Source organism: Herpailurus yagouaroundi, unplaced genomic scaffold (genome assembly GCF_014898765.1).
Source record: "Herpailurus yagouaroundi ecotype Mexico unplaced genomic scaffold, PumYag 188, whole genome shotgun sequence".
Classification (NCBI taxonomy): Eukaryota; Metazoa; Chordata; class Mammalia; order Carnivora; family Felidae; genus Herpailurus; species Herpailurus yagouaroundi.
The window spans coordinates 19,401,858-19,426,146 of record NW_024412419.1 but is presented as its reverse complement, the minus strand read 5'-3'; the positions used below and the strand labels follow the sequence as shown (position 1 = coordinate 19,426,146).

Below are 24,289 nucleotides of genomic sequence, written 5' to 3'. Positions count from 1 at the left end.
CCCAGGCCCCGCCCTTTCCGGTGCACAGCTCAGCCCCGTCTTGAATCCTCACCTTTCAACTATCAGCCCCTCCTCTTTGTCATCTCAGGCTCGTTTTGCCCCGGAGTCTTTTCGAAAGGGGATGTTACGTAAGCACGTCTCGGCGTGAGACGGCGATATTCCGGCGTGTTTTAGAGCTTCCGGTGGTGGATGTTGATGTCCTGTGTTTGACGCGGTGTTGGGGTCTTGCAGAGCAGCTCCGGGGGTGTCCGGAGGAATTCCAGTGTCTGCTGCGGTAACCTTATCAGCCCGCCAAGATGGCGATGCAAGCGGCCAAGAGGGCGAACGTGAGTATCGGGGCCTTCTGCCAAAGAGGGGGAGGACTTCGCTGTTGGACTTTCTCAACGGCGTGGCGCTGTGTATCTTGCACTTCCTCGGTCCCCGGGCCAGGGTAGCCCACAATTTGCTATCTTATCACTGGGGGTTCCATCTTAGCCCCATCCTTACGGATATGCTCCCTGAGCCACGTTTCCGCGTCCACTCCTTTTGAGAGTTCTCTCGGTCTCTTATTCTGGTGTCAGCGATAGTGTTAATCCTACAGCCTTTGTTGCTTGATCTGCACCCGCGAACTGACGACAGGATCTTCACCCAAAAGTCAAAAGCACAGACGAGTCTCCAGTAAATAACCTAATAGCTCACAGGCAACCAGAGCCTGGGATTCTCCTCAAGTCATGGAGCTTTGTGGCTCCTTGATTAATGTTTTAACTCAGTGTTTTTGAGCACCGACTATATACCAAAACTGCGAGATAAGAAACAACTGAGAAGTTATATTTATTGAATACCTACTTTGTGCCTGACATAGTCTACACATTGTGGATACAACAGTGAATAAAAGCGTTCTTCTGTTTACATTCTGTTAAAGAATGGGGTGTTATATGGGAACCTAAGAAAAGTAGTCCCAGGGAGATGGTTGGTCAGCCATAAGGCTGAGAGATACAGTGTAATGAAGACATAATTAGGTATGGTGAGATGCAGAATTTTGGTAACCTTGATGATCATCTTAGCGGATGAAAGGTTGGTTGCAGTGGGTTGAAAAGAGGATGAAAGTTAAGAAAATGGAGACAGCTGTTTCCACAAGTTTTCATGTCAATAGGAAGCAGAGAGATTGGATGATGGTTGATATCTTCTCTCTTTCAAGATGTGTGATACGAGGTGTATTTGCATGCCAGAGAGAATGATTCAGTAGTGTGGGGGAAACTGATGATGTAGGAGAAAGATGAAGTAAGTTCAGGAGTTAAGGTTTTGAATAGATGAAGGTTGGCATAATAATGAGAGGGAGAGGGGTGGATATGGATGAATTTAGATTGATGGGTTTAGTGATATGACTATAAGGTACTTACCATTTAGTCATATATTTTTTCAATAAGGAAGAGCCAAGATCATCTCCTGAGATGGGCAGGGAAGAGGTTACCGCCCAACTCAGATGTTAGAAGGAGTGGTGGTGGTAAGGCTTGAGGAGAAAAGAGTAAGTGTGATACAGTGTCTTACAGAGTGAGAAAGCAGATGTACTAGAGACGTGTATTATAATTGGCAGTGCTGATTGTCTATTTGAAGGCAGTCTTGAATTTTAAATCTAAAACTTTATTATACTTATTTGTTTACCATTTGTCACTACTACTAGTTTGAGGGCAAGGAAGAAGTATCTTCTTTTTCTTTCTTTTTTTTTTTTTTTAAGTTTATTTATTTATTTAGAGAGAGAGAGAGAGAGAAGGGAACCAGCACGGGAGGGGCAGACAGAGGAGACAGGATCCAAAGCAGCCTCTGTGCTGACAGCAGAGAGCCTGATGTGGGGTTTGAACTCATGAACCTTGAGATCATGACCTGAGCCAAAGCCCACTGCTTAACCAATTGAGCCACCCAGTGCCCCTCCTCTTTTTCCTTTCATACAGCACTTAGTTTAATGTCTGAAATAGTTGCCAGCTTAATAGTTTTGAGCAAATTAATATCCAATGTGTAGTTGAATATGTTAATAACACAGGAGTGAACCCTGGATGGGAGATTTATATTGAAGAGTCATCCACTTACTGTGGAAACCATGTGTTGTCGTTAAGAGACCAAAGAGAATGTGGACTTAAGGACAGTATACAAAGGTAAAGAAAAGTCTGGGGGCACCCGGGTGGCTGAGTCAGTTAAGTGTTCGACTTGATTTCATTGCAGGTCGTGACTTCGTGGTTCAGGGGCTCTGTGCTGATAGTGCGGAGCCTGCTTGCAATTCTCTCTCCCTCTCTCTCTGCCACCGCCCCCCCCCATAAATAAATAAGTAAACTTAAAAGAAAAGTCTAAAAGTAAAATTCTGTTGAAGAGCATATGTTAATGACAAGAATGAGAAGAACTAGCCAGACAGTTAGGGGGAAGCCAAGGAAATAGTGTCATTGTTGTCAAGAAAGTAATAGTCAACAGTGTCAGAAGCCCCAGAGAAGTTAAGTGTGATGAGAATTGAACACTGCAGTGAAGAGGTCTTAGTGAATAAGAGCATTTCGTCATAGTGCTGGGATGGAAGCTAGGTTGTGGTACGTTGATGTGTATCAGTGAAGGAAAGAATATGAAGTAGTGAGTATAAACTTAATCTTTCCAGATGCTTGACTGAGAGGGGAAAAAAAAACAAAATAGGATAATAAGTAGAGAGCTAATAAGTTCAGGGAAGGCAGAAACCTTGTCTTTTTTCCTTCACTGTTTAATCCTAATACCTAGCCTGGTATATACAAAAGGAAGGTGCTCAGTAAATATTGATGAATGAACAACGAGGGATCCAAATAAGTATTTAGTTTTGTGTAACAGTTGGCAGAACATAAGCAGCTGCTCATTGGAGGAATAGTAGAAGGTCATAGTGAAGGGAACACTAAATTCAAGAGGGAGAAGATATCATTAATGTAACAGGTTCTTAAAAAGACCAGATAAGGGGCGCCTGGGTGGCGCAGTCGGTTAAGCGTCCGACTTCAGCCAGGTCACGATCTCGCGCTCCGTGAGTTCGAGCCCCGCGTCAGGCTCTGGGCTGATGGCTCGGAGCCTGGAGCCTGTTTCCGATTCTGTGTCTCCCTCTCTCTCTGCCCCTCCCCCGTTCATGCTCTGTCTCTCTCTGTCCCAAAAATAAATAAACGTTGAAAAAAAAATTAAAAAAAAAAAAAAGACCAGATAAGAGTCATCAGTGGGAGTTTTATTGTGTAAGAAACAGGAAGAGTTCCCTTCATTCCCCTATGTGTCTAAGGCATTGTGGACTTTTAAATGAGGTTGGAAATCTGTGTTTAACTGCACTGCCTGAAAGCATACTCCCTAAAACGAGAGCCCAGTTGATTTTCTGAAAAGCATGCTATTTTCAGAAAATAATTTCAGATTATAATAATTATTTTTTAATAATTCTTATTCTTGACTATTATGTTTGTTGTATCTTTGTTTTTGTTTTACTGTGAGAATTTATAATTATGAGAAGTTTATTTTAGGTGGTAGCGCTCCTGCCCCTGATTATAATAATAGTACATATTTCTCATTTTAGATTCGACTTCCACCTGAAGTAAATCGGATTTTATACATAAGAAATTTGCCGTACAAAATCACAGCTGAAGAAATGTATGATATATTTGGAAAATATGGACCTATTCGTCAAATTCGAGTGTGAGTCTTACTGAGACTTTTGAAATGTCATTTCAGGAAAATGATTGTATAATCTCAATTATAGCTGACAACAGGGTCTAACCAAGAGCCTAGAGACTAAATAGATTGGAATCTGAGAAATGAGATTTATTTATTTATTCATTTTGTATGGAAAAACATGAGACCCTCCTGATCCAGCTCAGTGAGAGCCAAGGATAGTAGTGAAATTAGAGAAGGCTTGAAGCAGTAATGAATGGTTTCAGGGGAATGGGTGGGAAAAGAAAGAACTAACATAATAGCGTAACTATTATTTGTAAAGTCAGATACAATACTCTGTTTTTTTATGTCCATTAACTCTAATTTGCTTTGGTGTCTCCTTTACTCAGAATTTCTGAATAACCTAACAAGTAACTGAAAAAAATGATTTTTTTTTTCAACTACAGCTCTCTTTTTTCTTTTTCAGCTATAGCTTTCTGTTGAAATTTATTTTTTTTCTGTTGAAGATTTAAAAGAGGGGAGAATAATTGCAACACGAATTCGTGTTTTAATCTAAAAATTGGTGTTCATATCTTCAAATGGTATTTATTGAACATCTACAAAATGCCATTTATTGTAACAGGTGCTTTTATTTCCATGACCAGTACTACAGCCCTGTGTGGAGTTGATACTCTGTTTCACAGGTGAGACTATTTTGAGGCCCACAGAGTACAAGTACCTTTCTAGATTCACACAGCTATTTAGTGATAAAACTTCTGATTCTAAACTGAATATTGACACTACTCAGATTCATAGCCACTGACATTCTACTTACCTAAGAGTCCATTTGGAAGGATTTCTTTCTGTTTTTTTCCTTAAGTTTATTTCTTTATTTTTTAGTAATCTGTACACTCAGCATGATCCTTTTATCAAGGGTCTCATGCTCCCCCCCGACTGAGCCAGCCAGGAACCCCTGACTATCTCTTTCTTAATAAATTTTCCTTAATGACCTGAGAGCTTCTTCTTGGCTTTTAACATTCTGTGAGATATTTTTTCTTTCCTTTCTTTTTTTTTTTTTTTTTAAGAACTCTTTGAGATCTTGAGGACTGTCCTTTGAAATGATCACTGTCCCTCCAGAAAGTAAACCAAGTGCTAGCAATACATCATCATTGGTACTCAAGTAGGGATAGAAATGAAGTGTTATAGACTAGCCATTCTCTTTAGGAAGTCTCAGTCCTCTGGATATTTGGTGAAAGCTTTGGACCCTTTCTACAGAAGAATACAAAATTTTGCATATGATTTCAGGGGGTACATGAAACCTAGGTTAAGAAACCCTGTCCTAGACATACAAGAATGTCATACAGAAGATCCCCTGACTTGGAGGTCAGGAAAGAAGATTCTGCTTCAGGCCCTGTGACCCTGGGCAAGGTGTCCCACTTTTTGGTTTTCTTACCCTCACATGTAAGGTAATCTAGTGCCTTTCAGTTTTTAACATGGAGGCAGTAGGATAAATTTACTGAATTGGTTGTAAGACCTAAGTTCAGATACTAACTGGACATTTGCTAGTTGCGTATAACTGGGCAAAATATTTAACCCCTCTGAGCTTCAATTACTTATGAAACACAATCTTCCTAACCTGTGTTCTTAAAGGAATTCTAGTAAGGATCAAATTAGATCATTCCTGTGAAAGCACTTTGTCATGGAGTATTTCCTTCTTGTGTGTGTTAGCCACCCCTGTCTATGCTCCCACAGCACCTTCTGTGAACATCTCCTAACAGGTGATTTTGTTGTTGTCTGTGTATTTCCTGGTCTCTCCTGCCAGCCTGTGAGCTCCTAGGGCAGGTATCATATATTCTTTTCATTTTGTGTTGACAGCTGTTGTGCCTGATTCATGTTAAACACCCCAGTTATCTAAGTAAATTAATAGTATAGAAAGTGGTTGTACTTGACTTTGAAAGTGTTACAAAATGTATTGACGGTCCACAGTGAGATTAGAGAGAGTTTCAGAAAGCCAAGGTAAAAGGACAGATAATTAAGCAGTGGCATGTGTAGAAGGCTGCACAGTAGCTCAGGGCCTTTGTACTCTGCTCCCTCCATCTGGAATGATTGTCACGTGGCTCATCTCCTGTCTGGCTCCTCATTCTTCAGGTCTCAGCCTCATCGTCACCTTCTCGGAGAGGTTTACCCTGACCACCCTAGCTTTAATCCCCTGTCCTCCCATTCATCTCCGTCTGCTTCCTTAATAAGATTTCTTGTCTGTAATTATTTCTTTATCTTTCTCCCACTTGAATAAAGGTCCTTGAAGGGAGGGATGATGCTTGTCTTTTTCACTATTATATTTCCAGTCCCTGTCATACAGAAAGAACACAGTATATATTTGGTAAATTTGTATTTATTTTTTTGAGAGAGAGCAAGGGGAGGAGGGGCAAAGAGAGAGGGAGACAATCCCAAGCAGGCTGCACGCTGTCAGCACAGAGCGTGATGTGGGGCTCAAACTCACGAACAGTGAGATCGTGACTTGAGCTGAAATCAAAGAGTCCAACGCTTAACCAGCTGAGCCATCTAGGCACCCCAAGAACACAATATATATATTTGTTGAATAAATGCATAAAAGTTTGGTGTGCAGGAACTTGGGTCTAAATTAATAGATTAAGAAACAGATGTTTTTCTGTTCCCTAGCTGTGTTCATGCTTTATCACATTTTTGGCACCTAGCACTAGGGTGACCAACCTTCCCAGTTTGCCCAGGACCATGGTTTCTGGGATGTGGACTTTCAGTGCCAAAATCTGGACAGTCTTGGGCAAACTAGGATGATTGATCAGCCTACCTGGTATATAGCAGACACTTGGTGCTTTGAACTTTTTACTGCTTCTCTTCTATTTTTTTGAAAAAATTTTTAATGTTCATTTTTGAGAGAGGGAGAGAGAGCATGAGCGGGGAAAGGGTGGAGACAGGATCTGAAGAGAGCTCTGTGCTGACAGCAGAGAACCTGATGCTGGGCTTTAACTCGTGAACCTCTAGATCATATCCTCAGCTGAAGCTGGATGCTTAACTGACTGAGCCACCCAGGTGCCCCTGGTGCTTTGAACTTTTTAAAGCTCTTTCATACCTTTCACCTTTTTCGATTATTAAAACGTGTAAGGTGTAGGGCAGGTGATACAGCCTGATAACGTTATTTGACACATGAAGCAACCGAAGCTCAAGAGAGGTGGTCACATGATTAGGTTTTCTTATTCCTACTCTAAGATTTACCACCAATCAGGAGAATAATGTTGGCTCAGTGCCTACCCTACAGTAGGTGTAAGTACATACTTTTAAAAATCAAAGTTACAATATGGTTAAGATACTAGGTTGTTAATTAGGAGCTGGGACACTTGAGATGAGAATCTTTAAAATGGGGTTAGTGCCCATCCCTATTCTAGTTCCTAAGATGTGAGAGGAAGAGATGCTTTTGTTTTGTTTTGTTTTGTTTTGTTTTTTAGCTTCCAGGAGAAAGGATGTATGAGAGAATATGTGGGAGAAAGTAGACCTCCACTTTTCAAATGCTCATTAGCACTTGTTGGGTGCATGGTGTGAAAGTAAAATGAAATATAAGGTCTTCTTTGCCCAGTTAGCAAGAACTAAAATATTAAGGTTTTTTTATGTTTTTATTCCAAAGGAAAAATAGACATTTTGGCAAAATCTTTGGAGCAGTGTTTTTTTCTTTGGGTATTCCCCAACTTTCATAGCTAATGCATTGCTGGGGGGCCCCCCCCCCCAGCTAATGCATTATTAAAAATTAAAAGTGAAGGGGTGCCTGGGTGGCGCAGTCGGTTAAGCGTCCGACTTCAACCAGGTCACGATCTCACGGTCCATGAGTTCGAGCCCCGCGTCAGGCTCTGGACTGATGGCTCAGAGCCTGGAGCCTGTTTCCGATTCTGTGTCTCCCTCTCTCTCTGCCCCTCGCCCGTTCATGCTCTGTCTCTCTCTGTCCCAAAAATAAATAAACGTTGAAAAAAAAAATTAAAAGTGAAAAGTTGGAGCACCTGTCTGGCTCAGTAGGAAGAGCATGTGATTCTGCACGTTGGTTGTAGAGATTACTTAAATAAACAAAGAAATTTGTTTTTAAAAGGTCCAGGGGCACCCTGGTGGCTCAGTTGGTTAAACCTCTGACTCTTGATTTCTGCTCAGGCCTTGATCTCGCGTGAGTTTGTGTGAGTTTGAGCACCACATCAGACTCTGCGCTGACAGTGCAGAGCCTGCTTAGGATTCTCTCTCTCGTCTCTCTCTCTCTCTCTCTCTCTCAAAATAAATAAACTTAAAAAAAAGAAAACTTAAAGAGGTCCAAAAGTTGTTAGACTATCCCCAGAGAGTAAGGACTATTACAAAATCCCTCTGTAGCCTGACAGCCCGTAAGCATTCAGTGACAACGGCACCCTCCCACCGCCCCAGCACCCTGTATCTCTTCCTAACCCTTTTATAGGAAGCATAAACTGTGACTGGGGCCCAAGACTGTAGCCACATCCTAGGTCACATTTAAAGAGGTACCTCCCCTTCCCATGGCCTGCTACCTTTTCTTGACCCTCTGCAGGGACTATGGCAGACGGAGAGGCAGCCCACAGTCTTAAACCTTATTCCACAGTTGGCACTGGGTGGCTAGAACACAGATGGAAGGGTCCATCTTTATCACACTGGGAGCATAAGCTGAGTGGGACCTGTGCCCACTGCCCCCACTGACAAGCACATGGCCATCTGCTGCCTGCAGTTTGTTGCTCTTCACACTTCCCTTCCTCCCCGCCGAAGGAAGCTGGTGAGGTGAAGAGAGGAGGTGGCAAGGAAAACTTACACAAGCAGCAGCTCCGAATCCATGAGCAAGGTCCAGCTTCCACTCCCAGTGACCTTCCAGCATTCTCCTCTGGCAGGCAGATAATCCCAGCCATAAGCACACGCCCTCCCTCTGGTCTCTGCCAAAGCCGAGCCCTTCTCCCGAGCCAGACAGGGCTGTGTAATGCATGAAAGTGCATACATTATTAACGTATGTATGAAAAGCTGGGAGCTGACTACCGCATTTTACAAAGGCAGTGAGTGAATCTTCTAAGCGGGAGAAACCACGTTAACGCGACATTAGAAAACATCCTTTCCCAGCCATAAAGGATTAATGGCTGTCTGTTTTCCTAGATAGCATAATTTTGCCATCTTGGTAGGGGCTTCTCTCCAACCCCACCCCGCTCTACAGACACAAAATAGGTTTTATTTTTATGGATTTGGTAAACCTTAGTAGAATACTGCTCAGAAACATGGAGACGGGCTTGTCTTGGAGTATTGAAACTAATAGTGCGGTAAAAAATCAAAATCTTTAGAAACAAGGGACTAGTAACGGGGTAATTGTAGTAAATAACTTAAGTTTTCGTTCTGCTGCGTAAATGCACGCTAAGAAAAACCTCATTCTAGACTTTGATGACTAATAGGAGCCATCACCCCTAAGTACGGTACTTTTCAGCTTGAGACTGGGAACTGGTTCTTAGTATGGGAAGTAAGAAAGACTGGAACAGTGTACACGGAAGACCGTGGCAGTTTCAAGCTGGTTCTTTGGCAGCTGCAGCAGTAGTCCCGACAGAGCAAGTTCAACCTGTAGCTGTTTTACTTCAAAACAAAACAAAAATTACCTCAATTCAAGAAATAGTAGGCTTATCCAGCATACCTATCTATAATGTTTATTTTCTCTAATGGTGTTCAGGTTGATCTCAAAATACTTAAAACTTCACTTACTATCCTTAATCTTCTCTGGTTAGTGGTTTAAAAGACAGTTGTTATTCAGCTATCAATGCTCCGGCTAATTTTTTTCCCCACAGTATTTATTAGTTTATTTACAGGGGGCACCTGGGTGGCTCAGTCGGTTGGGCTGCCGACTACAGCTCAGGTCACGATCTCGAGGCCCGAGGGTTCAAGCCCCGCATGGGGCTCTGTGCTGACAGCCCGGAGCCTGCTTCGGGTTCTGTGTCTCCCTCTCTCTCTGCCCCTTCCCTGCTTGCTCTCTGTCTCTCTCTCTCTCTCAAAGGTTATTCTCGACACCAACCTCAGACCTGTTGTCCTTCCTAACTCGGGTAAATGTGTATTTTAATTAAGTCTGATTTCACGCTGCAGGGGGAACACACCTGAAACCAGAGGAACAGCTTATGTGGTCTATGAAGATATCTTTGATGCCAAAAACGCATGTGATCACCTTTCGGGATTCAATGTTTGTAACAGATACCTGGTGGTTTTGTACTATAATGCCAACAGGGTAAGTACTAGTCACTGTCCTCATCACCCGGGGAGCCCATGTAAGAATTAGTGTACCGTGGGGTGGACGGATAGAGTGTACTGTGTGTTCTTTTCTGGCTGGTGCTATTGGTGAAATTCATTTCACCTACAGGTCAGTAAGTTAACTTTGGTGCTTACCACATTTTCAGGCATTTCAGAAGATGGACACAAAAAAGAAGGAAGAACAGTTGAAGCTTCTCAAGGAGAAATACGGCATCAACACAGATCCACCAAAATAAACGTTTTCTGCATTTTCATTTTGGACTAAAACCCATGAATAACCACCATCACCCTTTTTTTGTTTTTAAATTAAAACTGAATGTTGTGATTTCTTAATTGAGATTCAAAACAACCTGCTTGAGACTTTGATACCTGTTAGAATATGTTATGTGAATAAACTTGTAGCTTTTTGTAAAACATGTCAGTGTTTTGTCTTGAAATTTCCCCCTCTTATTTGATCCCAGGCTCTGTCAGCCCAGAGCCTGATGTGGGGCTTGAACCCACGAACTATGAGATCATGACCTGAGCAGAACTCAGATGCTTAACCGACTGAGCTGACAGCGTGGAGCCTGCTTGGGATTCTCTCACTTGCTCTCTGCCTGTCCCCTGCACATGCACTTTCTCTGTCTCAAAATAAATTTTAAAAAAGCACACGGGATGATTGTGTTCTTGCACGTGTATGTGCATGCACATATGTGCTAGAGCTGCTTTGTGTTTACCCAGGTTAAATTTTGAGTTTCTGAGAAAGATTTTGTATGAATAGATAAAGTGTTGACAAAGAATTTGAAAATAACTGGTATGACATGGATCTCATCACCACTCCTGCCGAACAACTTCCAGTGGCTTTCACAGGACAATGTCCAAACTCATTAGCATGGTGTCTCATCATTTTCTGCATCATCTTTTAAGAGCGCCAGGAAAGCAAGGCCTGCAAAGCCTAACGTATCCTTTTCAGGTGCTAGCCAGTAGTTACTTGCATTGGTTGGTTTGTTTTTGTTCCCTTAGTGGGTGTCTCTCATTACCACCTAGGCTCTGAATACTCTGAGACCTTATACGACTCCATAGTGGACACCTGAAATGGTCCTTGATGCCATTTTAAATTTTATTCTACTGGTGTCACAGCAGAAAACATGAGTATGTCTCAAAGGCTAAGTTCTGAGAAATTATCAGACATTTGTGTCGTCAAGGAAAGTGAGGAAAAAAGATACTCTAAAGGAAGGAGTACAGCACCCTCTGGCTGGTCTGCTCCTGTAACAGAAGTGAGTCCAGGGACTGGGCGATTAAAAACAAAGAAGCCCCAGGGAACCTGAGTGGTTCAGTTGGTTAAGTGTCTGCCTTTCGCTCAGGTCATGATCTCACAGTTTGTGAGTTCAAGCCCCATGTCGGGCTCTCTGCTGTTGGCACAGAGCCTGCTTCAGATCTGCCTCCCTCTCTCGCTGTGCCTGCCCCACTCTCACACACACTGTCTCTCTCTCTCTCTCTCTCTCACAAATAAATAAACTTAAAAAAGTAAAGCAGTCCCTTTCTCACTTCATTTTCTCCATAAGTACTGCTAACTTCTCAGCCTCTCCTCAATCTTAATTCTAAGTCCTGACAGAATAACCCTGACTATGGCTGAGAGCTTTCCTCACCTGTGTCAAAAGAAAAATCTCCTAACTACATTGCCCCAGGCTCCTTTGACAAACACACAACCCACCAGCAATAAGTGGGAATTTCCATAAGTTACAGTAAATACAGATGAAAATAAGCAGTATATGTGAAAACAAGTTCAGAATCCTACATTCTACTCCAAAGTAATTCCCCAATAGGAGGGCAAATCTAGATGAAACTAAGCAATAAATACAAAAACAAGCTCAGAATCACACATTCCTTTCAAAAGTAACTTCCCAGTGTGAGTTAGTGTATGGCTCCAAGACCTAAAACACCCTTCATTTGTTCAGGTGCACAGTGAGTGTTCTTTTCCATCTGGGTCGGGAACTCCTCTAAGTCCAAACAGACAGACGTTGCAAGGTCACATAAAGTGCTCAAATCCTATGCTGGACTGCTAGCAGTTTGAACACGATATATTCCTTTAGTTATTCAGAGAAGAATTCTGAGCCCGTGAGGTGAGTGGCAAGTTAATACTTACCCTGTAGGGCTTTTTAGAGGGTTGGTGACAACTGTATTAAAAATATATCAGGGCACCTGGGTGGCTCAGTCAGTTGAGCGTCCGACTTCGGCTCAGGTGATGATCTCACAGCTCGGGAGTTTGAGCCCCGCGTCCGGCTCTGTGCTGACAGCTCAGAGCCTGGAGCCTGCTTTGGATTCTGTGTCTCCCTCTCTCTCTGCCCCTAACCTACTCGCATTCTGTCTCTGTCTCTCTCAGAAAATAAATAAACATTTAAAAAAAAAAAAATATATATATATATAGAACAAGGCCCGGCATGTACAAATACTCACATCATAGCTATTATGTTTATTATCATTCCTGGCTAGTTGGAAGTCTCCTTTCCACTCTTTCCCAAGGGCAACTGGCTTATGCATTCCTTAAAGCACTTCCTTCCTACAATAAGGATGGACAGGAATTTGTCAAGCACAGAGCCTTTATTTTACATATCATTTCCAAAGAGGACATTGTGTAAGTCAGCAGCCAACAGAACTTCTAAGTGAGAAAGTAACAGCAAAGGTAACTGGCTCAAGTCCCTCTGTGTATACCATGTACATTTCATGTCTGAGCACCTTGTGTGTCTGGCTTAAGTAAGGCAGTGTAGATTGTGCGAACAAGAAATCTGTGTTCTGCGATCAGAAATGGCTACTGCATGCATCACGCAAAATGCACAACCTGAAATGTTTTGATTTGCAACCGAAGTTTCCTTAAGCAAAGATGCGCGTGAACAATGACGAACACATACAGAGCAACTTGGGCAGAGAATGGATAATGCCGCGGGGCAGTGAGGTTAGCGCGCTGATCAAGAGCCCCAAGCAGGAGGAGCCGTCCCAGTGGCAGAGCAGGCTAGGAGGGTGGGCAGCAGCCATCTCCAGCCACTTCGAGCTCCTTCCCGCCTTCACTCTAAGTTGAGCAGCTCCACGTCAAAGATGAGGGTGGCATTGGGAGGGATGACACCAGGGTGGCCCGTGGCTCCATACGCCACATCGGGGGTGCAGGTCAGCTTCGCCCTCTGCCCCAAGCTCATCTAGCAGGGATGGGGGCAGATGGGGAGAGGAGAAAGAGGACCCAGCTTGATTTAAAAGAAAAAAGTAAGATAACTATGGCATTTTCCCAAACTATCCTCCTGATGACTCTGAAGATCTGAGATGAATTTTCTGTGTGGCACACTGAAGTGATGCAGAATTTGGATTCTGTCTCAGACTAGCAGAGACTTCACTGTGGGGCACTAACTTCCACAAAGTAGTCCCAAATTCATTCATCTGACAACCACTGCTGGTTACTCATTTAGCTCATGGCCTAAACACTTCAAGGTATTCCTAATTGTTCCTCACCCCCTTCCCAAAGAACCTAAAGAGGGTGTATAAACAGCACATGTACAAGTACACAATCGAGGAGGTAAGAGAAGCAGTCCATTAAAGACGTTAAGCAATCAGAGGCCACCGCAAGGAGGCGAGGGCTAAGAGACCTACACTAAAAGCACCATATGACTTCACAGACCAAGGGAGAAGAGTGTGAACCAGGGCTCCACACAGCAGTCATCAAGAACGTCTGGCATTGGTCGGACAAATGGTGAAATTTGAATAAACAGATCTAAAAATTTTAATAACCAACTCAAACATTTGAATGTATTGGTTAACAGTACTACATCAATGTTAATGTGTAATTGATCACAAATTAATGTAATGGGATCGTTTTACCATGGTTATGTAAACTGTTAACATTTGGGTAAAGAATATATGGGAACTATTTCCGTGATATTTTTGCAAGGTCGGAAATTACTTTTTTAAGTTAAAAAAAAAATACCTTGGCCCACCACCCCCCTCCCCGCCCCCCAACTCTCTAGCTGCCTCAGTCCCAGACAGCTGGTAGCTCGTAGCTAGTTCTGAGCAAGCCCACAGGAATGTGCTTGGAATGAGAGCCCCAGCGACTTAAAGTCATGCTGGCAATGAAAGGGAAGGAGTGGGGTCACAAAGCCAGGGGCTGAACCTAGATGGCGTCACCATGCCGTAGCAGTAGAGTCAAAGCAGTGGCGGTCTGTGATAGGGCAGGGGCGGTGTACCGAGCCCAGACTCCAACTCCTCAAATCCCCCCTAATGAGGATCCTCATCCTACCTGGGCTGCACCCTCTTCAAAACCCTTGATGACTTCCTGTTTGCCAATTCTGAACTTGAAAGGTTTGTTTCTGTCTCTGGATGAATCAAATTTCTTCCCATTTTGGAGCATTCCTGTGAAAGCAAGAATAGGGTGGAGAAGAGCTGTGGCCATGAGTTAACACCCCATTCTGGGTCCACATGTCTAAAACGGAATTCCTATTCTGTACAAACCTGCGCCTCTTCAGATCTCCCTGCCCGTCCTGTTGTCCAAGCAAGAAACCCAGATACCTCACTCTGCCTTACCCACTCCCTCAATATGGCCTATCACTTAGTCCTACATGTCTTTGCAAACTATCTACGTTCTACACACTCCATTTCTATTGCCACCACCCTGGGACCACACCAAGTCACCATCATGTCTCACTTGTGCACAGGAACACCCTCTAACTGGTCTTTCTCTCCACTCTCACTCCTCCTTTCCAGTCTCCACTCGGTACCCAGAATGACGGTCTTTCATAAACATGTATCTGATCATATTTCTCTCTTGCTTATAGGGATAGCAATATCCTTTTGTCAATAGCTCCCTGTGGCAGAATCCAAATGCCTACACTGTGCACAGGCACTTCAAGATCTAGCTACTGCCTGTCTGATAACCCTCTCTCTGCTCTCCTCTTCCTTTCCTTCCCCCCATGTCTTATTCAGGTCACACCTTTCTCAAATACCTTTCCCAAATACCTCTCAAATATGCCTTTCTCAAATACCTCTGCACTTTACAACTTTTTTCTGTGCTACTTCCTCAGCCTAAGGATGTTTCTGCCTCAGGTTGAGTCCTCACCTGTTTTCCCCCAACATGCAAAACCCAAAGGCCACATCATCGGCGCGTGGGTGGCTCAGTCAGTTGGTAAGCGTTGGACTTTGGCTCAGGTCATGGTCTCGCCCTGTGTTGGGCTCTGTGCTGACAGCTCAGAGCCTGGAGCCTGCTTTGGATTCTGTGTCTCCCTCTCTCCTTCTGTCCCTCCCTCACTTGTGTGCATTCTCTCTCCCTCTCAGAAATAATAAATAAATAAACTTAAAAAAATAAAAGATTCTCTCTCTCCCTTTGCCCCTCTCCCCTGCTCATAAAAAACAAAACAAAACAAAAAAACAAAGGCTACATCATCCCCGCCCCCCCTGCAATGAACAGAGTAAGGTGACCCAGCCAGTCAATGGTGGCCCCCACACCCCATAAAAAGGGCCTGTTTGAATCTGGAACACCCCAGTGCTGTCTCCAACAGTCTGCAGCCTCCCTTATCCAGGCGTCATCCCTGATGTACAAATATTGTCTCATTCCAGCTGTCTAAGGCTCGAGAACTGTATCTTTCTCTCTTTTTAAAGTTTATTTGTTTAAGCAATCTCTGGACCCAATGTGAGGTTTGAGCTCACAATCCTGCGGTCAAGAGCCACATGCTCCACCAACTGAGCCAGTCAGGTGTCCCTCAAGAGCTGTTTTGGTATTTTTAGTTCTTATCGGTGACTAGTTCAAAGGTCAGGCCTGTAAACAATGCTCTTCCACGATTTCTTCCTGCAGCCCACAGACCATGACAAAAGCCAATTTGGGACCAGAGAAAGATTTGGCCTGTGAGTTCAGAGACTGGATACTGACTTCATTTTGGCACTAACTCATTGTGTGAAGTTAGACAAATCACTGCCTTTCTCATGGCTTCAGATATGCCATGTTTAACATGGGTGGTCTGAACAAGCTTAATGGCTGCGCATCCATGATTCCACTTCTTCTAATTCCTACAATTTAAATATATACAAGGGAGAGTATTATTTTCCTACTTTCTAGGTAGAATAAATTGGACTCTTGCCCTGGGTATTAAATCAGGCGAAGGAGAAAACCCTTTACTAAGGAGGTCTTACAAAAACTCATGCATACACACAGGTTGCTAAGATACTCCAATACACAGAGATGTTCACATGTGCTCATGGGCACCTAAGCACACACATTCAGAAGAAAAACCCTGATGCTCAAACAGATGCTAAGAAAATATTTAGATCCACAAATCTACATATAATTACACAGACATATACTTGGACATATACACATATGGATACACACACACACACACACACACACACACACACACTCCATTTGATAATTGACTTCCTCATTCCCCAATTTCTTCAGATTTCATATACTCCAGACCAGATACAGTTATCTACAGCTACAAGTTCAGCCAAAACAATTCAGCCTAGAAACAGACCAACATCTATACGGTTACTTGATTTGACAAAGGTGTCACAGCAATGCAACAGATAAAGGATATATTTTTTTAAATTGCTGTTGCTGGACCAACTATATATCATATGGAGAAAATTAACCTTGAGCCCTACTTTATGCACACACAAAAAAATTCCAGATAAATCACAGATGTAAGTATGAAAAATAAAATAATAAGGCTTCTATAAGATAATAAACAGAAGAATATCCTCATGACCTAGGAATAGACAAAGACTTCTGAGCTGAACACAGAAGTACTAACTATAAAGGAAAAGATTGATACGTAGGACTTCATTAAAATTAAGAACTTCTATTCAAAAAATGCCATTGAGAGAGTGAAAAGACAAGCCTTGGCATGGGAGGTGACTGGAATCAGTATAACCAACAAAAGACTCATATCCAGAATATGTAAAAAACTCCTTTAAATCAATAAGTAAAAGGCATCCAACCTAATTTTTATAACTGGACAAAACTCGAGCAGACTAAAGAGGATATTCGAATGGCCAGTAAGCACATGAAAAGGTACTCAACTTCATTAGTCATCAGGGCAATGCAAATCAAAACCACAATGAGACACACTGGGCACCCACCCAAGGGGGCCAAAAACAAAACAAAAATGTGATAATGCCATGTGTCGATGAGGATGCAGAGGAACTGGAGCCTTCCTACATGGCTGGTGGCAGTGGAAATTGGCACAACTACTTTGAGAAGCTGTTTGGCAGTATCTGTTAAAGCAGAGGATAGGTACAACCCTATGCCCAAATAACTCCACTTCAGGGTATATACCTAAACAAAATGTGTACATACGTGCACCAAAAGACACCTACAAGACTGTTCAAAGCAACAGTATTCATAACAGCCAAAAACGATCAGAAACCCAAGTGTTCATCAATTCTAGAAAAGATAAATTATGGTACATTCATACGATGAACTGTATGGGAATAAAAAAGAACCAATGACTGTGGACAAATCTCACAGACATAGTATTGAGTGAAATAAGCCAAACACAAAAGAGTACATACTCTGTGATTCCATTTATATGGTATTCAATAACAGGCCTAGCCAATCGATGGGGACAAAAGTATGAATGCTGGTTACCTTCAGGGAGGTGTAATGACTGGGAGGAGGCAGGAGGGAGATGCCAGGGGGTGCTGGAAATGTACATGTTGATCTGGGTGGTGGTTATGTAAGTGTGATCACTTTGAAAAATTCCATTGAGCTGTACATCTTAGATTTATGTTCTCTGCTGTATTTATTTTTAATTAAAAAGTTTACCAAAAAGTCCCCTATAATCTCCTGCTGGGTTTGATGAGACGGTCCCTCCCCACACTCTTGGCTGATGCTAGTGTTTAATGCACATGGCCTGCTCCCTGTATCTACTCCGAAAAGTCTTTGCAAAAGGATGTTGTGGTTTTAGTAACTTGATAAGCACTGGTCTGTCTACAACATGTAGAACAGATAAATCAATTACACAGGTCAGAGGCCCCAGGGGACTCATGGTAATTAGGCCAGTCACAGGGAGATAACACACAGCTCTAGCTCACTGACGCCAGCCACCGGCAACACAGCTGTTGAGAAATACCCACACCGTCTGCCTAGAATTAACCTGGCACTTCACACTGGCCCAGAGAACTGCTAAAAATGTCCCCATCTGAATACGTCCTAGGAATTAAACTGGCCTTGCCGTCTGCTAAGTGGCTGTCACCAACTTTGCCACATCGGGAAGCAGGTCACAAGGCAGAGCATTCACTTCTCTTGGAACAAATACCTGCTTGTGATCTTCCTGCCAGCAGTCCTCAGGAGCTCCATCTAGAATGTTCCTCAGCCCACCTGACCTTCCAATACAGAGCATCCAAGAGGGGTCCGCAGAGATGTGGGGCTCTCCTGCAAGTCCCACAGTGCCCTGAGACAGGCACTGCTGTTGCCCCAGCTGTCACACTGCAGCAGAGCCTCTGGATGACTTGGCTCTGCCACTCCCCACAGCCCCAGAGAAGGAAGGAATCCTGCCTTTTCACCTTTGTGTCCCCAGTGCCCACACAGCATCTTGCACACAGTAGGTGCTCAATAACAGCACGCTGAATTGAACAGTCTATTTCTGAAAAAAGAAAGGAAATGCTGAGGAAGTCACCCTCCCCTTCTCTAATAATATTGTAGGAGGAAAAGGGAGCCTGCAGGGAAGATCAGGGCTCTCAGAGCTTCAAGAAGGGATTTCTAAATATCAGACAGAACAAGGAGGGCCAGGCCCCACCCTGCCCACAACAGAGGGAAGGGAATGGAGGTGCCTGGCCCAATCAGAGGCTGGCTCCACAGATGGCTCCTGCTGGTACAAATGGGGAAGGGGTAACCTTGCAAGCCCCCTTTCCCATGCCCACAAGGCTGGCTCGAGAAGTAGGGGACAACTGGTCACAGGGAGACTTGGCTACCTTGGGCTTTGGCCCTGATCTAGGGAGCAGATACCTCTAGAGAGGAGTAGCAGAGGAGAGACCTCCCTTGGGAGGGGCAGGTCTGGATGAAGGCTGAGGGAGCAAAGCCTACCTGTGTAGTGCACCACACACGTCTGTCCCTTCTTGGGGAATGTCCTTCCTGCAAGGAGACATGAGGGCAGATGCATGAATAGGGCATTGGAAAAAGTCACTTGGGACATTCAGATGTGACTATGACCCAGAGCTCTGACCCACATTCCCCTCCATACCATGGAGATGCCCACGGCTCTAGTTCTGGCTCTGTGCCTTGTATGAGGCTTTTTATTTGATTTGAACTTTATCCCCTTGGGTTCCTCAACTATGCTCTCTCCTTTCTATTTTCCTTTCTTAAAATTTTAAAAAAATGTTTATTTATTTTTGAGAGAGAGAGAGAGACAGAGTGCAAGCAGGGGTGGGGCAGAGAGAGAGAGAGACGGAGACATAGAATCCAAAGCAGGCTCCAGGCTCTGAGCTGTCAGCACAGAGTCCGACTAGGGGCTTGAATGCAGGAGCCATAAGATCATAACCTGAGCCGAAGTCAGATGCTTAACCAACTGAGCCACCCAGGCACCCCATTATTTTCTTTTCTTTGATCATTCCTTTTACTTTCCTTCATCCATTCCACAAACATTTTTTTTAAGTTTATTTATTTATTTTGAGAGAGAGACAGAGAGAATAAGTGGGGTAGGAGCAGAGAGTGCGGGGATCCCAAGCAGGCTACATGCCGTCAGCACAGAGCCCGACACGGGGCTCAAGCTCATGAACTGTGAGATCATGACCTGAGCCAAAACCAAGAGTTGGACACTTAACTGACTGAGCCACCCAGGTGCCCCCATTCCACAAACATTTACTGACAGCCTACTATGGACTAGATTCCAGAAACACAGAGCAACCTATGAACTCATGGTGAAGTTAGGGAAACAGATCCATAAATAATAGATTACAATGGAGGATGATGACTGCAACCAAGGATTAATAAGCACAATCATTCACAAATATTTACAGAGTATCTACTATATGCAAAGCCTGGGCCTGATTTCAGGGACACAGCAGTAAACCATAGAGACAAGATCCCAACTCCTTTGGAGTTTACATTCTAATGGGGGGAAACAAAACAATACACAAATAAACAAGACAACTCTAGATTATGATAATTCTTTAAATGAAATAAACACAATGATGAGTTAAAGAGAGATACAATGGACAGACCATTTTAGAAAGGGTGATTCAGGATGGCCTCTCAGAAAAGGTGACATTTGGACTGAATCTTGAAGGATGAGCAAAATGCTGGGGAAAGCACTGCAGGAAGAGGGAGCTCCAAGGGCACAAACATTGGGGCAGGAAAGGACTGGAGCATTTGCAGAATAGAAAGGAGGCCTGGTGACTGGAAAGAAGAGAGGGAGAAGGAAGCAAGTGGGAAAAAGCCAGATCATGCCCAGCATTGCAGAGCCGGATTTAATTCTAAGTGCAACAGGAAGCCACTGGAGGGTTTTAAGCAAGAGAATGACATAATCTGAATTAAGATTTTATAAGATCACTCTGACTGCTGTGTGTAGGATGGACGATTAGGTGCCTGTTTCAATAATCCAGACAGGAAATCAATTATGGCTTGAATTAACGTGGTGGCAGCAGAGAAGAGAGCAAAATAGATATATTTGGGAAGCGGGACTGACAGGGTACACTAATGGAGTGGAGATGGGTCTGGGATGAGGGAGAGGGAGACATCGAGTACAACACTTGGGTTTTCAGTTTGGGGAACTGGATGGACAGTGGAACTAATTCCAGGTGGGGAAGACTGGGGAGGAGCAGATTTGAACAGTTGGCAATTTAAAAAAAATATATTTTTTTAACATTTATTTATTATTAAGAGACGGAGCGTGAACAGGGGAGAGGCAGAGAGAGAGGGAGACACGGAAGCAGAAGCAGGCTCCAGGCTCTGAGCTGTCAGCACAGAGCCAACGTGGGGCTTGAACTCACAAACCGCAAGATCATGACCTGAACCGAAGCCGACTGAGCCACCCAGGCGCCCCGAGCAGTTGGCAATTTTGAGATGCCTATTAGACATCTATCTGAGCTTATGTTGCAATAGGCAGATGGAGTTATCTGTACTGGAGCTATAAATCTGGGTGGAATTTACCAGGCCACAAGCCTGGGTAACAAAGCATTTGGGAAGCTAACAAGTGAGCCAACATGTAGAGGACTCTATGGGAGTCAGGGAAAGCATCTGAGAGGAGATCATGGTTCAACTGAGTCTTGAAAGATAAGCAGTTTGCCAGAGGAAGTAAAGGGAGATAATCTGGGAAGAGTGAACAACATGTTCAAAGGCCTAGAATCGAGCCATAGTGGGATCCCTGTCTGGCTCACCGCTCTAACCCCAACTACATAGTACACGTTCAATAAATATTTGCAGAATGACTGGCGTGTTTAACAAATTTGCAGCCAGCCTGCTAAAGCTAGGGGAAATGGTGGTAGTGGGGGTTGCTACTGGTAGGAAGAGATGAGGCTCTGGTGTGGAAGGTAAGACTCGGCCGGACCACCATCTGTCTGCAGAAGGAGATGGAAGATTCATTAAAACACGAAGCGGGGGGTGGGGAGGGTGAGGAGCAGAATGGCACAGAACAGTCACATATGCATTTTAAAGAGTCCACAGGCTACGGTGTGAAAAATAGGTGGTGAGTTAGGGAGGCCAGATGGAAAGCAGAGAGGTGAGACTGAAGGTGGTGAGCCCAGTTTAGAGGATATGCGGAAATCCAAGTGAGAGGTGATGTTGGCCTGAACCAGGGCAGGGGCTACAGGGATGGAACCCAGAAATTTTCAGCAGAAGGACTTGAAAGGACTTGGTGTGGGGCTCGACCAAGACGGTGTCCCCAATGTAACAGTACAGTAGTTTGGCCCTTCTGTGCTTTCCTGGCTCAAGAATTTAGACTGTTAATGGGGCGCCTGGGTGGCGCAGTCGGTTAAGCGTCCGGCTTCAGCCAGGTCACGATCTCGCGGTCCGTGAGTTCGAGCCCCGCGTCAGGCTCTGGGCTGATGGCTCAGAGCCTGGAGCCTGTTTCCGATTCTGTGTCTCCCTCTCTCTCTGCCCCTCCCCCGTTCATGCTCTGTCTCTCTCTGTCCCAAAAATAAATAAAAACGTTGAAAAAAAATTAAGAAAAAAAAAGAATTTAGACTGTTAAAAGTAGAAGGCCAAAGCTCTTTCAGGCTTTCTCTAAAAATCTAAACTCCCTCGGGGTGCCTGGGTGGCTCAGTCGGTTAAGTGCCCAACTCTCGATTTCAGCTCAGGGTTTCTGAGACGGAGCCTCGCATCTGGCTCTGCACAAACATCGTGGAGCCTGCTTGGGATTCTCTGTCTCTCTGTCTCTCCTCAGCTGGTGTGTGTGCACACTGGGGGTGCACACTCTCTCCCTCAAAATAACTCTAAAAGCTACTATGAACCAAGGAAGGGAGAAGAGGCCTGCAGCCCCCTGGCAGAAATCAATGACAGTGCCCTGGGGTGTGACAAGGTGTCAGGGAGATGCCTCCTGGGACCCAGCAACCATAGTTCCCAGCTGGGTCAAAGAAGTCTGTACCTGCTGGGTGATCAGGGTAGTGGCTAGGATCTAGGAATCACTGCCTTTTAACGAGGAGGGTGGCCTGGAACCCTGAGGTCCTCTCATTTCCTAGAGAAGGTGGGGGTTGTGAGTTATGTCTCACGTGAAATTTGTCTGTCAAATTCTCCTGCAGACATGGGGACTCTGGACTGGATTAAGTTTCATTTAAAAAACTTAAAACTGGCTATTCCTTGCACATCCATACCCAATTATACAAGAGATGTCTGGCTTGGGGGAGTGAGTGGTGCCAGTCCTGGGGACAGGGAAAAGGCAATACAGAGGAGCGCTTGGAAGTGGGGAGGACAAGGAGAGTTAGTTGTTTTGGACTTGCTGAATTAGGTATCTGTGGGACATCCAGATAGAGGTCGAGCAGCAGCTGGATAAATGAACCGCCTTGAACTCAGGTCGGAGATCTGAGCTGGAGGCTTAAGTTTGGAGGCCATCGGTTTGCAGACGGTAATGAAAGCCATGGGAGTGTACAGGATGGCTGGAGAGGCTGAGTGGGGCGGGGAGGATAAAGCGAGATGCAGAGGCGGAGGGAGCGCTTCTTCCTTCCCAGACTGGCTCGGTCCCCACAACGTCTCACCGCCCAGCCCACAGGGGCCGCCCGACCGGAGGCCCGGAGGGGGTCGCATTGGAAAGGGTTGCCCCAAACAGAAGAGAACCCTTCCAGCTGTTTCCAGAGCTCACCTAGCAGGGCAGGGAAAGCAGAACTAAAAGCCTGCCCTGGGAAACCAGCAGTAGCGGATAACCGAGAGGTTCCAGCCGAGGCAGCGGCGGCCCGAGGCCCCCGGGGCGGTGGCGGGCCGCAGACCCCCGCCTCCTGGCCGCCGCCTTCGTTCCCCTAGGTGAGCCGGCGCGGAAGGGGATGGTGGAGGATCGTCTGCTAGATTCCCAACAATCCTTCCTGGGATCTCCTCTCACCGCCCTCATCCTATGCCCGCCTCGGATTCAGCACCCTCCGCGCCACCTCTGAATCAGACCCCCGCCCGCCCGGCTCCGCCCCGGGACCCTTCCTCCTCCCCCAGCTCGGCCGCCCGGTACCGTCTCCCGGGGAGATGGTCTCGATCTCCACGCCCATCGCAGTCCCACTGGCCCCGCCTCCGAGGGTCCCCGCTGCTGCCCCGACCCCGGCTCGGCTCCGGCCCTGGCCCCGCTGGCTCTCCGACTCGCCTCCCCGCCGCCACTGCAGAGCCGGAGGAGGTGCGGCGGGAGTCGGGACCTGCGCGGGGAGGGGCCACGGGGAAGGGGGCGGCGGGGCGGAGCGGCGCCGAAAGGTGGGGTCGGCTGGGGCGGGGCCCGGGGGAAGGGACCCTGAAGCGGCTGCTCCCGAGCTTGCCAGGCTAAGGGTCGTTAACTGGGGAGGATGGTGAGGGAGACATGAGACACGCGCGCATCCACCCACCCATCTATCCATCCATCCATTTATCCATCTATCTATCCATCCGTTCAACACAAATTTACCTAGCATCTACTCTGTGCTAAGCTCTGGGGAGTCAACCCGGTCCCACAGACTAGGGGAAAGCCGGCAACTAAACCAACACTTTAAGTAGATACGCCCACTGCCTTGGAGTTCAGGACGTTATGGAAGCACCTGAGAAGTACGTACTACTCTGGCTTGGCTTGCCGGGATTGCAGGAGCAATCTGGGGATGCGAGGTGCGGGGGAGGGGAGGGTGGGAGGAAACCAATCATTACCTTACCCCAATCACCCTCAACCCTCATTCAAGCTTCCCGCCTCGTTCTGCCCCACTCACAGGTAGGTTCCCACCTTTCGAGGCAAAGAACTGCGTCCTGCTGATGACAGTTAAATTGAGGTAGAATCCATGTCGTCAAAGAACGAAATTT

At 45.2% G+C, this 24,289-nt stretch overlaps 2 protein-coding genes across 3 annotated transcripts; one reads left to right on the top strand and one right to left on the bottom strand.

Annotated features, from left to right (window-relative positions):
* The first annotated feature begins 79 nt into the window (after positions 1–79).
* On the top strand, positions 80–10,304 carry SF3B6 (splicing factor 3b subunit 6). Its single transcript, XM_040496170.1, has 4 exons — positions 80–326; positions 3,530–3,648; positions 9,727–9,865; positions 10,035–10,304. The coding sequence occupies exons 1-4, from the start codon at positions 297–299 to the stop codon at positions 10,122–10,124; spliced, it is 378 nt and encodes a 125-aa protein (XP_040352104.1). The 5' UTR covers positions 80–296; the 3' UTR covers positions 10,125–10,304.
* Positions 10,305–12,449: 2,145 nt separating this feature from the next.
* FKBP1B (FKBP prolyl isomerase 1B) lies at positions 12,450–23,678 on the bottom strand. 2 transcript variants are annotated; one of them, XM_040496171.1, is made up of 4 exons: positions 23,487–23,678; positions 18,926–18,973; positions 14,147–14,259; positions 12,450–13,058 (listed from the first exon to the last, which is right to left on the bottom strand). In XM_040496171.1, the coding sequence occupies exons 1-4, from the start codon at positions 23,521–23,523 to the stop codon at positions 12,930–12,932; spliced, it is 327 nt and encodes a 108-aa protein (XP_040352105.1). In that variant the 5' UTR covers positions 23,524–23,678; the 3' UTR covers positions 12,450–12,929. The 2 variants fall into 2 exon arrangements, with proteins under 2 accessions (XP_040352105.1, XP_040352106.1); XM_040496172.1 differs by having other exon boundaries at positions 12,992–13,103.
* Between the last annotated feature and the right edge of the window lie 611 nt (positions 23,679–24,289).

Excerpts from the sequence above, each read along its gene's own strand:
- FKBP1B (XM_040496171.1), bottom strand. The coding sequence starts at position 23,523 with ATGGGCGTGGAGATCGAGACCATCTCCCCGGGAGACG. Across the intron at positions 14,260-18,925 it reads GTGTGTGGTGCACTACACAG|GAATGCTCCAAAATGGGAAG; the intron begins GTAGGCTTTGCT and ends TTGCTTTCACAG. Across the intron at positions 13,059-14,146 it reads TTGAAGAGGGTGCAGCCCAG|ATGAGCTTGGGGCAGAGGGC; the intron begins GTAGGATGAGGA and ends CATCCCTGCTAG.
- SF3B6 (XM_040496170.1), top strand. The coding sequence starts at position 297 with ATGGCGATGCAAGCGGCCAAGAGGGCGAAC. Across the intron at positions 327-3,529 it reads AAGCGGCCAAGAGGGCGAAC|ATTCGACTTCCACCTGAAGT; the intron begins GTGAGTATCGGG and ends TTCTCATTTTAG. Across the intron at positions 3,649-9,726 it reads CCTATTCGTCAAATTCGAGT|GGGGAACACACCTGAAACCA; the intron begins GTGAGTCTTACT and ends TTCACGCTGCAG.